This window comes from Scomber scombrus, chromosome 10, assembly GCF_963691925.1.
Source record: "Scomber scombrus chromosome 10, fScoSco1.1, whole genome shotgun sequence".
Taxonomy (NCBI): Eukaryota; Metazoa; Chordata; class Actinopteri; order Scombriformes; family Scombridae; genus Scomber; species Scomber scombrus.
In genome coordinates this window covers 4,626,282-4,642,193 of record NC_084979.1, presented here as the reverse complement: position 1 = coordinate 4,642,193, position 15,912 = coordinate 4,626,282, and the positions used below count along the sequence as shown (strand labels likewise).

Genomic DNA, 15,912 nt, shown 5'->3' with positions numbered 1-15,912 from the left:
CTTGAAGGAGGCACAAATGAAGGAAGTGTGAAAGCATTGGCACGATCTTATATACATATATATATAGATATATATATGCTAGTTATTTAAACTGATTAGAATAGCGCGTTAGCTTAGTAACATATTTAAGAAAAAACTGAACTGATGGCTTTTTATTATTTATATTTGGTGTAAAAAAAAAGAAAACATAATTGTGCCCCTTCAAATGGCCTTAAATTCCATCTTTTTACTGATGTGCATTGTCATTCGTTGTGTTTTTGTTTTTTTTGTATTATTGGACTGCCACTAGACAAGAAAAAGCAAACAAAACAAGAGGATATTTTCAAAAAAGTTTGGTTTCTGGTTCGTTCTTGTTGGAATTCCAAAATTAAAGATCACAGTCAAATCGAATGGTCTGTTTGTATGTCTTAGAATGCCATTGTACAATTTTCCAATTACATTGAACCTAATAAAGACCATGTTGGAAGATGTACTGAGTCTGTCTCCTTTTGAAAAGTCTTGGGATGACACGCATGCATGAAGAGTTGCCTATTAAGACACTAGTTAAATATTAAAAGGTATTTCCAAGAGCTGAAATGAGCCAGAAGAAAGTTAATCATGTTTGAGCACATGGACTGATGAGAGGAAATGGGAGTTAAAAGTTGAAGTCTCCCACTACTCAAAAATATGTCTGTCTTTGTGTAGTCTGATGAGCTGTGGTGGAAGTATAGTAACAAAAAAAAAAGGGACTTTGACACTAAAAAGACTAATGTTGAAACATATGTACTTGATTTGACTCATTTGGACGACTGAAGCTTCATATTAGCTTCACATCAACTTTTAAATACATTTTCTGAACAGAAGGAGGACTGTGGATTTTGTCCTCCATCACTTCCATTGTAAGTGTATTATGAAGGGATCTTCTAATGGTCAGTATGAACAGGAGGAATGATTATGGCAGTTTTAAGACAGACATATATAAAGGTAAAAAGTAGTGCGAAATAGAAATACTCAAGAACAATACAAGTACATCACAATTGTACTTGAATAAATATATTTAGTCACTTTCCACCACTGGTGAAATGTAATAGCTTAATGGTCAAACGCTCAGCTGGATGATTTTTTTCATTGACTGCTTTGCATTTGAACAAAGATGACCTTACCACTAAAGAAGCAAACAGAACAGCAGCTGAGCAGAACATACTCTGCATAATAAACATGGAGACAGAGACATAAGCAAAACTTTTTTATTAAGATATGGTTACAACAGGACGGACACAGTTATCACCATGACCGAAGTCTGTAGTGTTTGGTCAAGAGGCTACAGACCAAGCCGGAGGCGGCACAGAGCAAAGTTGCTGACTGCGGGACTAAATCTTTCTCGTGCTTTGGACACCGATAATACAACATTCAAAATCAGTTTTACTTCGACGGTAGCAGCACAGCTCCGAGGGGACAGGTCCAAACTCTGCGCCGCCTCAGCCGCAGTCTCTTTACTTCCACTGGCCCTTTTCGTAATCCCACTTGGAGGCGAAGCCCTCGATTTGGTTGACCTTCATGTCCAGCATCCTCTTTAGCTGTTTGGCCTGCCATTCTTCATCAAAGGTCCTGGGACGTGGAGGATAGACTGGAGCAAAAAAGGAGAGACACACAGCATGTCAAAGGACTCTGCAATCAATATAAAAAAATCTGGTATGTATATCAATATGTCATCTACAAATAAAATTGTGGCACGTGATAGATCAGCCAGTTTCAGAGCTGTGGTACTGTGCATAGGCTTTCTCGGGACCCTTAAAAGGAACTGAGGCATTATTAATGTGATAAGTTACAGCTTTTTCTGCTACAAAATTCAATGCAAGTCAAAATTCAATCTGGAGATTCTCTGTAGCCACAAACCAAAAAACCCCACATCAAGGTTTTCCCCGAGTCTGTAGAAACAACTCAAATGACTGATTCAAACGTAAAGAGCATGAAGGCTGACTCACCATTAGGGTTAGGTATCGTTTAAAAAATTACAATCCCAGTACCAATGGAAGTACCCTTAAAGTAATAACAAAACCAATCGAGTACTTCATTCGATACCCATTACACATTGTGCACTTGCTTTTATAGATAATTCGCGTGCCGTGTAATGTAGCTACATAAAGTGTTTAGGTGGCATCTTGGCTGCTGAACTGCTAAGTGCACTAACTCAAATTCACCGCAACTTCATCACCACAGGTTGTATCTGCTGTGGCAGTGGACCAATCACATGTCGCATTAAATTGCAGAACGCTTGCATTGATTGGCTGTGAGCAAGTAGCTCTGGGTGCAAAAAAAAGGATCGATTGCTGGTATCGTTCGACAGGAGACGTTTCGATTCTACTTGGTATCGATTTATTTTAGTCGATATATTAAAGGTATCGACTAAAATACTACTACTCACCGTAGTGTGCCTGCCACAAGACCACCAAGCCGGTAATACCCACAAAGAAGAAAATACCCCCGATCACTGTCTTCCACTCTGCTGACCCCTGCTTCATCTCTGGGAAGGTCTTATTGAACTTCATACGGTACACTGCAGGAGGTTTAGAGAGAAAGATTGAAGGACAGGAGTGATGGGTGAGAAGTGCACATATGAACACATAACAACTCAACTGTCAACACCTGGAACAAAATCCTAGTGTATTATATTATATATAGTTCTTTATTATGAATTGGGATCTTGTATGGATATCAAATGTACAAAATGAATCTTAAACATCTAATGTGTGTTTTTGAGCTCAACCTACAGGCAATCTTCTCCTCTTTAGACAGCTGGCCCCAGGGTCCCTTCTCCTTCTGTTTCAGACTCTTGTCAGCAGCAGTCAGGTCTTGTTTGTAGGCTCTGTCAGGTAGAGGGATGGCTCGACGGTCCCAGTACATTGGTTGAGACAAGTCCTCACTCTCTGCCACATCTGGGGGGGGGACAGAGACAGCAAGGTTTAAAGAGTACAAACACAGGCTATAGTTCCACCAGACACTTTTGGAATTAAATAATTTGTTAAATCTCATTAGGGGCTTTATATTCATACATCATAGTGGAAAGGCACCAAACCCTCATTTATTTAGTTTAGGATTGATTTAGTAAATGATCTCAAATCACTTAGATGTGTAACAAACAAGAACAAAACATAAAAACCAAACCAATATATTAAAGTATTTTAAATTATTAAGGCTTTGTGTCAGTATTATTTTAAATAGCGAAAATGACTGATTACCTAGAATGTATGAATGGTTGGCAATATTGTGTTATGTATTATCACCTATTGATATTTATAGTATTGATATACAGTCAATGGTTTTCCCTCATGTCTGTCTGCATTTAAATGTGTGTGTGTGTGTGTGTGTGTGTGTGTGTGTGTGTGTGTGTGTGTGTGTGTGCGTGCTTGCTTGCGTGCGTGCGCGCGGCCTCGCCCGCTAGTGTAACGTAATGTGTGTTTTTTGTGTTCTTTGACATCAACGTGTAATGTAAAGCTGTTGTTAATAAAGTTTTTTTAAATTTTTAAAACATGCTGCAACGTTGTAAAAATTGTCATGATGGCTCAACAGCGCCATCTGCTGGGTCGAGCTCACTATGGACAGATGCCTCAACCTAGAATAAGGTACATACATCTAATCAAGTGAGAATTGTTGACTTGTAGCGTTCCCAGTGTTTGTATTACATACATAGACTGTTCATGTTAATAATATTCAGATACGTTTTTTTTCTTCTTTTTTTTTGTTAATATGTAGGTGTTACACCAAATTCTGTGACTCATCAGATTCTGTGACATTTGAAGATGGTCGACGAGGTGAGATGGCCACAGGTGTAGTTCGTACACCTGGAATTAAATAAAACCATGTTTATGGGGTCTTTTTCCCCCCCTTTATATCTAGAAGTGTCTAAACAATTATGGAGGTGTCAGTTTTGGTAACAGCTGCTGTCAAAATAAAGTATTAATTATTATAATTATGATAAGGTCTATGATTAACCCTTTGTAGGTCTGCTCAACCGTTTGGTAGAGGTCACTTTGTGTCATGATATCTGGTTAAAAACTTATTAATAATTATTATTAACCCATTTAACTTTTTGGGCAATGTTTACCACTTGTACGATGTATGTAATGCACAGACAGACCATCAGATTGTGTTATGGTTGCTATAGATACAGGTTGAGCTAATTCAAACAAACAAACAAACAAACAAACAAACAAAAATATATTGTTTTATTTTTCAGAGTTACTCAAGTAAAGACCTACTGGCCTACATGATGAACGTATACATGTCAGAGAACTGGTGCATTTGAAAGATACTTAATGTCATGATACCTTTACCGTGGCTCGACATCCTCGCGTTGCTGGTGGTAAAGGCGGCAGTCGCGCGCCTGGCCAAGAGGCTCCCCGCGCGCACCGTAGTCAGCTGGAGCATCTGTTAACAGGTGAGCAGTCATACAAATGTCACTTTATCACAAGCATTTCTGTGTTTAATACTTGTTTAACAGGAAGAACTGGTCACTATTAGCATGATTATAGCGATTAGACATGTAATGTAAACAACTAGCATAAATAAACGGACATATAGACCACCGGAAAGCTGTGACCCACTTTTATTGTTTACCGGATATTGTGTTTAAGTCTCATAAATGGACAAATAAACCTGCCTATGAAATGTGTCTGTTTTGTTAGGGGGGAAATTCTTTGAGAGGACAAATAATAATCTAATTTGGAAGTTATTAAAGTTATTTGGACTAATTAAGTAATTAATGTCAGCTGCTGCCATGAGTGCAGCTGCCACTGGAAAAATAACTTTAAAATGTTAAATTCTAGTTTGTACATTCTTCCATGACACTCAACTTTATGTAGTGAAGCAAAAATAAAATTAATTTCAACCCAAATTTACTGGGATTTATGTTTTAAATGCAAATGTCCCATCGGTGTAGGAAGTGCCTGTAAACTGTATTGTTGAAAGTATTTTTGCTTTCCCTTGCTGTGTGACTTATAGTTATGTTAACTTATACAACAACTAACTTCAGTAAATTCCAAGTCCACATGCATACGGACCTTGTTATAAAGTTAAATGTGTTGTTAAGCAGGACAAACATACACACACACGCACACACACAGTATCTAAGTATCTATTGCACATTAGGTTTTATGTAGCAGTAGTCTGAACATTTAAAGTTAAAGGGGCATCTTGCAGAATGGACTTGGTAGAAATGGAATATAATATCCATAAGTATGTTTTAATTAGTGTTAAATCACCAAAAATAAGAATTGTTGTATTTTCCTAGCTTTTGAATGAGCCCTTCATGTCTACATGGGGAGCGTGTCCTCTTCCACGGACGCCACCATGTTGCACCGCCATGTTTCTACAGTAGCCCATAATGGACAAACCAAACCCTGTCTCTGGAGAGGGCCTTTTGTGGTCATGATCGAAAGGGGAGGGGGAGGTGGAGGGGTGGGATATTCACTTGGCAATCTGCAAACTCGCTGCTAAGCGCCACTAAATCCTACAAACTGGTCCTTTAATTGGTCGTTGATGCTGTTTTTAAAGAAGGCTGGAAAGTCTTTGCTTGTTGTTATTCACAACAGTGAATCAGAAGATCTCTCTATATAAAGGTTGACTGGGATGAATGCCATATCAGTCCTTTGCCAGTTTGGCTGCCTCATTATCTTTTCCTGATAAATATGCTGCAGTGTACCATAAAATGACAATGCAGACACATTAAAATAAAAATTTAAGTTTGAATATAAAACAAATCTTTCAAAAAAAATATTAAAAAGTAAGCTGATTCAGCTGCATTATAGAAGACATTAAGATGGCTTTGAGGTCACAGTGAAAGTTACCAGGTCTTTTTTAATTTTTTAATTTTGCAGGGACACAGACAGATTCTGTCTTTGTATATTTTACTGTATTGGTATTACAGTAAAATGAAGCAAATTTAGGTATAAAAGAAAAATTACCAGATGGATTGAAAATCCACAAACAAAACTGCATAAAGCTTGCATTGATGTTGGAAAGAGTTGCTCCTCTTTAAAGTTTTTTAAGAAGTGAGGAGTAATGTTTAAAGTATGTTTGCAGATTGCCCTTGTCTCTTTATTACACACACACACACACACACACACACACACGCACGCATGCACAGATAGTGAGCGAAAATGGCGGAAACTGGCAGTTTGACAAATTTAGAGTCCGAGCTGACCTTCCCACAGGGACACAAGTAAACAGAAGCATTTAACCTGCTTTATTAAAATCATAGTAAAGAAAAATAAGTGACCTATTTTGAGCCACTTAGTTTTAGTCATTTTTATTGCATAAGAAAAGGTGCAATATTTATGATAAGGAATATCATTCAGCTGTAATGTTGCATGCCTTAATAGTACAGTTGTTTTTATTCCTGCAGGGTGAGGAAAACTGCATGAGGAAATATTAAGTAAAGAGTACTTAATCCTGCTTTAATTATTGTGTAAATATACTGTAGAACCATCCGGTTTGAAGAACTTCATTATGTCTCACGAGCATTCTTTAGTTTCCCACACTAACAGAACTGCTGCACATTAATCCAGATTTGGAAATCTCTCGGTTCGATCTGTGTCATAGTTAACTACCTTTTCTGCACGTCCACCACTCTCCCTAGCCTAGTGGAATAATTTTTTTGGGGGGGGCTCTATTCCTCGGTCAGCTTCTCAACTATCTACTGGCCAAACACCAATATAGACTGATTTGCCAAAGATCGATACTTACAGTGGTCCTAAGAGAGTGAAACTGCAGGATGAAAAGTTGCACCAGCAAGAGACCCGATCTTGAGAAAGAAGAGGAGAAAAGGGCTGTTTTGAGCTTCTATATAGTTTCCTCACTGCTCTTGTCACCAAACACTGAGCAGGAATCAACTAGTGGGCGGGCGAGAAGGCTTGGATGGGAGAAAGAGGGAGGGGGGGGGGCTCAGAAAGGAAACAGACCAAATCGGTGCATGTAAACAACCTAGCAAAGCAATGTGATAGGACGGTCAGAGTGAGAGAGATTGGGTTGAGTTTGAGAGCAATTTGGTTGAGAGCAGGAAGGAACAAAGTCACTTTTTTCTTCCCTCTCATTTACCCTTCTCCTCTCCTCCCTTTTACTTTCTCCTCACTCTCCTCCCTCCACATTCAGTGAAGCTGTACTGTTCAGAGAAAGCAGAGACGTTGGAGTCACTTTAGGTCAGGTTAAACGAGGGCACAGACAGGACTATATTTTACATTGGAGAGTGCGCATTTGTGTGCTGAGATGAAGGTTTATGGAAATGACAGAGACTCAACCAGAGATAAGAAGCCACATTTTACCCTTTCTAAAAGCCTGGACAAATGCAGGTTGGCCCAAGGCCACTGTTAACCCTCAGCCCAGAGGTTGACTGGCTGTGAGTGGTATGTGGTACAGAAGGCAGCCAACAGTCGCCAGCAGTACAGCGGAAAGAGTGTGGAAGGGGAGTACAGTCAGAGGGGTCAGATAAGGACACACTTGTTCATAGTAACCCCATACTGGTCGACTGTAAGAGCTTTTCAAAGCACTGTAACCTAGTACACTTATTAGATAGTATTCAAATATTTTTGAGCTTTCATACACTGTTCAACTTAATCCAGTAAGTCTGTAGGCATGACTGAATTTTTCAACCATAAAACAATTCAAACAAATGATTTTTGACTTGTTATGTTGTTTTTGTGACTTTTATAAATAGTAATAGAACTTTATCCTGTCATACAAGCAACAGGTGTGTGATCTGATTCTCCACTTAAAATTAGTTCTCAGTATTCAGCTTGTATTATTTGGGGTTGGGGAATGTAGCAGGCCGCAGCTGCATTAACACCCTTTTGTGTTATTGTTCAACATCAGTGTTGCCTTGTAACCGTAAGAATATGTGCTATCACTCACAAACCCTGCCTGCCTCCACAGTCTGCATATTCACCTGCTTCCCCTCCCCCAGCAGAGCTCAAAGTACAGTCAGAGTAACACTGTTTTTTGGCAGACTGACAGACAGACAAATGCTGTTAAATTATCTCTTTTATGATTTGTTATGCTCCATCCGAGCAGATAAAGCATGTGTTACAGTTACTTTGAAGTTTCCATTATACTTCTCAAATCCTCCACTACCCTTATCTGACAGCTAGTTCTTTGTATAACTGCAATATAATTCAACAGCACCTCCAAACTATAGCCTCCAAAATAAGCATTAAGTTTAATAAGCATCTCTTTATAATTATAGTGAAGGTGGGATTTCCTGCAGTGTTTTTTTCTCTCAGAAAAAATGAAACTACTGAACAACATATAATCAGTATTAGCAATCCAGTTGTGTACTATAATAATGACAGAGACTGTTCTTCCTACAATAAGTACTTTTAATTTTGATAATGAAGTACTTTTTCAGACCTGCTTACATTTCACCTGCGAAATGTAAGGCCCATATTCAGCCTCTTCTAAACACACTGCTCAAAAAATTTGAGTATCATCACAGTATAACACCAAGTCAGTTAAACTTCAGGGATATCAATCCGTCCATTTAGGAAGCACAAGTGATTGAGAATCAGTTTCAGCTGCTTTGGTGCAAATGAATGTGACAACAGGTGCAATGGAGAGCCAAAGACAACCTCCAAAAAGGGGGCCACAGACAGCTCTCTCCTTATCATTCCTGACTGATTCTTCTTTAGTTTTGTGTTCTGCTAGTGTCCTTGTTACTACCAGTAGCATGAGCCGGTACCTGCATCCCAATCAGGTTACACAGGTAGTCCAACTCCTCCAGGATGGCACATCCATACATGTGGGTATGGATGGAAGGTTTGCTCTGTGTCTCCCAGCACAGTCTCAGAAGCATGGAGGAGATACCAGGAGACCGGCCGTTACACAAAGAGAGTTGGACAGGGCCATAGAAGGACATCAACCCAGCAGCAGGACTGGTCTCTGGTCCTTTGTGTGAGGAGGAACAGGAGGAGCACTGCCAGAGCCCTACAAATTGACCTCCAGCAGGCTACTGGTGTGTATGTTTCTGACCAAACTATCAGAATCAGACTCCATGAGGGTGGCATTAGGGGATCTATGCTCATAACCCACCACCCTGCAGCTCGATTAGCATTCGCCAGAGAGCACCAGAATTGCGCCCCATTCTCCTCACACAGCGCACATGTGACAGGCACGAAAGAGTCTGGAGACGCCTTGCCAGCATTACCGGTTTGGCGGTGGGTTAGTGAAGGTCTTGGGAGGCATATCCTTGGAGGCATATCCATGTCATAGCCAGTGGTACCCTGACTGCTGTCAGGTACCGGGATGAAATCCTCAGAGTCATTGTCCGACCATACGTTGGTGCAGTGGGCCCTGGGTTCCTCCTGGTGCAGGACAATTCCCGGCCTCATGTGGCCAGAGTGTGTAGGCAATTCCTGGATGACTAAAGGCATTGATTCCATTGACTGGCCCTCACGTTCCCCTGACCTAAATCCAATTGAGCATCTGTGGGATGTTATGTTTCTGTGCATCCGATGCTGCCAAGTACCACCAAAGACTGTCCAGAAGCTCACTGCTGCCCTGATCCAGGACTGGGAGGAGATCCCCCAGGACACCATCTGCCAACTCATCAGGAGCATGTCCAGACGTTGTCAGAAGTCCATACTGGCATGCAAAGACCATACACACCAATGTGTTATGAAATTCATGCAAGCTGGATCAGTCTGTTTTCAATTTTTTACTTGGATTTTTGATGGGATGAATCCAGCCCTCAGTTGGCTAATGATTTTGGTTTCCATTGACCGTTGTCATTTTGTTCTCAATAGATGATAAAATGTACATTAGGAAAGATTTTCAACTTGAATAATTTGTTTATCAAGATCTAATGTATGATTTAACTGTTTCCTTAATTTTTTTGAGTGTATTTTAGCTGCTAAATTTTCATCAGCTAGTTGCTAACTTTGTCTGTCCCCTGTTTGGTACTGGACAGATAGTTTGCAGAGGGTTTATCAGATATTTTTTTGTCAAAAATATTGGAAAATGGGTTGAAGGGACCATTGAAAATGAACCAAAACAGAAATGTCATGGGCTAAAAAAAAAAGACAAAAGAGAGAAACTGCAGAGTCAGTTATTGCTCTGTGGGTTCAAGGCCAGAGAGGAGCGACCCCGCTAACATTACATAGTCATTTGTCATTTTAGTCACTGTTAATATGAAAGAGTAATTAAAGCTGCTTTAAGTAAAATTCGGATGTGGGAGTGGGACACCATCTGGAGAGATTTCTTTCTGTGAATTGTTTTTTTTTTTAAAGTGTACAGCTACAGTGCAATAAATTGAAAATCATTCAGTTGTGCTTTTTTTTTTGTTTTGCTGGAAGAGTACACTTTGGTAACGAAACTCTCAAAAGCTTGACAAAACAACCAAAAACTTTTATGCATTGTTAGATACTTTGAGGGGTAAATAAGAAACTGTGTATTTGGTTGGACTGGGTACGTTCACTCAGTTGAAATGACCAAATATCTCCATTAGATGGCAGCATCATGTAAAGTTTGTGGTAGTGGCAGACATAAGCTCTCAGATGGTACACATAACAAAAAAAAGTGAAAGCATTTCAAAAACAAAACAGTAATGTTATTGGCGGTTAAACTAAATGAGTCCAAAACACAACCGCTGATCTTGCTGAAACTGGTCCAGGCCATATTTCACTGGGGTGCGACTACCATGCTATCAGTTCATGGAACAGTTCACCCAGGTGTGCACAGTAATGATAATGGGTTACAACATCATTTAACTTCACAAGAAGCAGAAACAGGCCAAAAGACTTCCTTTTGGAAAGTAAAAAAATCATATCATGATCTGAGTCTACATCTGGTATTGGAAGTATGACCACTTGCACAGTGGATCAAAATGAAATACACTATATAAAACTGCTTAAACCTATCTGCAGACCCATTAAAGCACAATAAACCTTTTACTGGATAGTTGAGACTTCAGATGTTGGTGGTTCCTGAACTTTAATAATACATACTGAACAATACTCAGTGGAATATTTCCTCAAAGTACATTGCCTGTCCTGTTTTTCTACATGGACTTAATGGTTAACACAGATGCATCAGTGAGCACTCTAACTTCTTGTGAGAGCCGTTTTCTGTCAATGTCATTAACTAGCCTAATGCTGCCCGACCAGTTGGGTTTTCTTTTCTGGAAAGTCATCTGATGCAAAGAAACACAAACACGCTTGGCATGCAGCAGATTTTCCAGAAATACTTCCAAAGCAACCTCACCAACGATTAAATGATTGAAAAGTCGGGCTTGATGAAATGCATTTATCTCCCTGGGACAGAAATAAATGTTCTGAAGCTTTTTCCCTAGCTGACATGTAGCAGAGACATTGCGTCTGTCAAATAAGACAGCAGCTGCCAGTACAGCATAAGCACAGGAGGGCACGCGTCCCTGATTCATTTATGGAAATTAGGCGAGGACCGTGACAGTGCAAATAACCCCAAATCTACCACCCTCTCCCCTCCTCCTGCACGCACTTTGTCCTTAATCCCCTGCAGTGTTTCACCCCACTCTGACCCACAGCCGCCCTCTCCTGTCCCATTAGAATTGGAGATGTTTTCTCCATCTCTCTTGAGGAAACATTTGCCATCCGTCATTCCTCCTCTCCCCTTTGTTCAGCTCTCACCCATCGTCTCTTTTTATACAATAAAGCAGCAGGATCAAGGATTGAAGGGAGGGAATCAGCCCTCCGAGCGTCAGCTTGTAGTCAATCTGGCACGTTAACTGAATGACGCACACAAAGCGATACGCCTCCTTAAAACGGCCCTAACGGCAGATCTCTCAGCAGCCCACTCGGAACATGTACCCCATCTGACATCCCGACAAAAGGCAGATTCAGCCCACCGCTTGCTGACAGTGACACTGATGCCTCGCGGTATTGATGGCAACAAAGAAAGTGCCTGGGAGAGTGCTTTGTCATCCCTCACCATCTTCGTTTGTCGAGATGAATGCTTCGTCGCATCGTTTTAATAAATTTAGCGAACCCTGCAGGAAAGTGATTCTGAGGGTGGCTCGGTTACCTTTGAGTCCGCTGTGCTTTGCAAGCTTTCTACTCTCAAGTTTCTCTTTCATCTCTTCATATAAAGCATACATAACAGAGCTACAGCTTATTCAGCTGTGGGGAAACCGCAGGGCAGAGAAACAGAAGGAGACGGTACCGAGCGTCTGCTTGTCAGTCACGAGAAAGCGTCTGCAACAAACCCTTAATTCCTCTAACATGGCGAATGTAGGTCACGGAAAGCAAAAACCCAGCTGATGTGTGGCCTCAGATCTTTCTGTCACTGCTTGGCCTCGTGCTCTTGTGTGTGAAAAAGCTTGTGCCAGTTGCTGCCTAACCTCTACATGTACAGGCTTGTTGTCCTTGGCCCTTACCTCCAGTAGATCTTGTCTTAACCCTGGCACCATATTACCATGTGTGTATGTGTATGTGTGTGTGTGTGCGTGCGTGCGTGTGTTGGCATGTTAGTTTGCCCAATTGTCTGTCCCCTCCGCTTCCACCCTTGAGGCATTGTGTGTAACTGGGTCATGCTCCCATCACTCCCATGCTTAACGACGTTGCTCCTCCTCCTCTACTCCTCATCATTCCCTCATCCTCTTCCCAATCGCTGCTGCCATATCTGCTCTGTTGCTTTGTGTTGTATCGGTGGGCCCTCTGCCCTCGCCCCCTTTATTGGCATCCCCTCAAAGAGAACACTGATGCATAACTAAGGATGAAAGCGATCGGGAAGTGGCTGTGATTTGAGAGCTCATTGCTCGCATGCATAATCCATAATAGTAGCCAAACATACAGCCTACATGTCATTATTTGATCTTTTACTGCAGTGAGTGGAGAATACTCATCATTTCAGCATGCTTAATTCTACATATATAATGCATCACTCCATTGATTTTTTGCTGCCTAATTGGGTTTGGGTCACAGTGGCAGCAAGCCAACTAAAGTATCTTATACGTTCCTCTCCCTAACCACACCCTCCAACTGTTCTTGAGGTATCCTGATCCCGGCCAGATGGGAGATGTAACCCCTCTGTCGGGTTCTGGGTCTGGCCCTTGGTTTCCTTCCAGTTGGACATGCCTGGAATTACTCCACAAGGAGGTGACCAGGAGGCATGCTAATCAAATGCCCGAACTACCTCTAGTGACTCCTACAACGCGAAGGAGTACTGGTTCTATTCTGAGCTCCTTTTCGATGTCTGAGCTCCTACCCTCTGTCAAAGTGTCAGCCAAGTCAAATGGGGAAAACCCCATTTTGGTCACTTGTAACCCTGATCTCACTCTTTCAGTCGTTATGCATAGTTTATGACCATAGCTAGGGGTTAGAACGTAGGCCAATTGGTAAATTGAGAGCCTCCAGTCTGGTACACGGTCCACATTAGTATAATATATCAAGCTCCTTCTTACCCTCCCTCAACTCCTTCAGTTGGGGCAGTGGCTCATTCCCAATCCAAATGGAACAATCCACCATTTTCTGGCAGGGTACCATGGCCTCAGACATGGAGGTTCTGACTCTCATCTCTGCAGCTTCACACTTGACTGCAAACTGTTCCAATGTGCACTGGAGGAGTTCTGGGGGAGCCAGCAGGACCGTGTTATCCGCGAAAAAAGAGGTGATGCAATCCCGAGGCCACCGTGCTCTCGCAAAAATCCCACAGGATTGGTGAAGTTATATGCGGACCATGACTCCTAGTAACCCCCCCCCCCCCCCCCCCCCCCCAGTACCCAATACTCCCTTAGTGCTCCTCACAAAATACCCCAGGGAACATGGATATAAACCTTCTCTGATTTCACAAAACACATGTTGACTGGATGGGCAAACTCTTGTGACCCTTCAAGTATCCTCACAACTGTCCTCCTGAGTCTGCTTCTCCTTTCTACCCTCCTGACATGAGCTTTCACAGAAAAATTATATATATATATATATCATGTGGTCATTCATCCTAGTTTTAACGTCCTTAAGCATATTCATCACGTGAACCTTTGGTTGAGTTTTGGAATAAAAAAACATTCTCTGGAATTTCCTTTGGATAAACTTTGGAAAACTTTGTGTTCAACTCTCCAGATTAGAAATCGTGTTCATCAGTAGGTTGTTCACTAACACCCAGTGGCACACATTATAATTATCAAGTCATATTCCATATGTCCATTCACCCGGGGAAAGACATCCACTGTTTGTTTTTCTTTTGCTGACCTGGATAATATGTGCCCAATCAGCACTGAGCACTCATTTTTTTTCTCTCTCTCCCTCCCTTGTCTCCTCTCAGTTCCTCTACTGATAGTAAGTTTCTGAAGTATAGGTCTGGTGAGGTGTGATAACATTGTATGTTTTTGTACACTTGCCACTGTCATGTGTTTACTAGGAAAGATGTCTCGCCCCCAGTTTGCAGTTGTAGTATCATCCAGGAAAGCAGGGTTAATTGTTGAATTCATTTTGTTTTCAGTCTTACACTTTTTGTTTTTGGAGAAGAACATACTGCTACAATTCCTGATCCTTTCTTCATCCCTCAACACTGTCACAGTGTTACATTGTCAGAATCCAGGTCAGTGTATACTAACACAGCCATTCAATTACAGACTAGTGATAATGAAAGGTATGACTAATATATAAAATAGTTTGCGAAACATCAGTGTTCCTCTAAAATATACTCTCCCAGTGTTTTTTTATTTTTGTGGTAGAGAGTGCTGTTTAACAAGAGGCTCTAAAATCTCTTATAAACGTTAAACTGGGTTGAGATGTGGTGACTGCGAAGGCCACAGCAAAATGCTTCACATCTTTTTCACTCTCATTAAAACTTTCACTGACCTTCTGCCCTGTATGGAAGAATCTGCATTTCTCATTTATTCAGGATTTTCTTTTAATATGCCAATAGTAAGTAGTAATTGTGTTAACGGCCTCTCTCTTCATCAAGGTTTGTCATTTAAATGTTCTGATGCAGCTGACATGAATAGGGAACACTTTAAAAACCCATTTAAGCTGGCACACTGGTGGAAGACGGAACTGAAGTACCTATACATCTTAGTTAGACTCTAAACTAGCTGGTTTCCTCTGTTTCTCTTTGCTCTGTTAGTATTCTTGTGGGGTTGTTTTTTCGCTCTGTTGTGTTGGTTGGTTACCGTGGTAGCGAGGGGTCGTTTTGTCTATACCCTGAAAGCTGTGAGCCTTCCTCTGTCTGTCAGGAAGGCCTTAGTTCCCATGATGGATCACCTGTAGACATAATACCGGGGTCCCCAACCCAATAGGGCTCCCAGAGACACCCTAATTAACTTTATACCAATTTATCTACAAAACTGTGCTCTCCTCCATCACCTCTGTCTATTTTGTTAAGGGGCTCAAATCACCCGGGGCCCCTAGCAAACGTGACAGGAATGAATCAGATCCTATTCTATGTAATTGGTGCTAATGGTATTTCTTCTATAGACAACACGCAAACAGGGGAATGTTGGTTAGTCATTAGCTGTTTCAGATGTGCTCATGGCTTGATCCAGGCGATGCGTGTTTCTGTGTATTTCTCTGAACAATTCATTTGTAGAGGTGGATGAGGTCAGAGTGTCATGGCAACATAATGTGATCACTCAGGCAAAGACTGATAGAGGTAATATGGCAGATACCTTTTAAAGAAACAAATGATGAGAACACTAATGTGTAATAATAATGTGTTAACTGTAAAAAAAAAAATATTGCATTTTTGAGTATTTATACACCAAAATTCCTCTTATAACTATTTTTGAGGACTTATGTTAAGGATGTTTATAAACCACTACAGTATAATAAAAGTGTGTTTATCAGATCCGAATTTTAAAAAATCTAAAAGAAATATTTGTGTTAAAATTTGAATAGTAGATAAATATACTTATTTTGGGACTGTTGTGCCTAATCAGCATTATTCTTACACAAGTAAAATACTATGAACTGC

General features: G+C 40.9%; 1 protein-coding gene across 1 annotated transcript; it reads right to left on the bottom strand.

The window, feature by feature from the left end:
• Positions 1-1,210: 1,210 nt before the first annotated feature.
• Positions 1,211-6,879, bottom strand: LOC133987930 (cytochrome c oxidase subunit 4 isoform 2, mitochondrial). Its single transcript, XM_062427419.1, has 5 exons — positions 6,724-6,879; positions 4,308-4,407; positions 2,751-2,915; positions 2,405-2,536; positions 1,211-1,606 (listed from the first exon to the last, which is right to left on the bottom strand). Exons 2-5 carry the CDS (start codon positions 4,405-4,407, stop codon positions 1,473-1,475), a joined length of 531 nt encoding a protein of 176 aa, XP_062283403.1. The 5' UTR covers positions 6,724-6,879; the 3' UTR covers positions 1,211-1,472.
• Between the last annotated feature and the right edge of the window lie 9,033 nt (positions 6,880-15,912).

Bases quoted from the DNA above. Each gene is read 5' to 3' on its own strand.
- LOC133987930 (XM_062427419.1), bottom strand. From the start codon at position 4,407: ATGCTCCAGCTGACTACGGTGCGCGCGGGGAGCCTCTTGGCCAGGCGC. The intron at 2,537-2,750 runs GTAGGTTGAGCT...AACCTCCTGCAG, and splicing joins TAAAGAGGAGAAGATTGCCT to TGTACCGTATGAAGTTCAAT. The intron at 1,607-2,404 runs GTGAGTAGTAGT...TTTTTGCTCCAG, and splicing joins CTTGTGGCAGGCACACTACG to TCTATCCTCCACGTCCCAGG.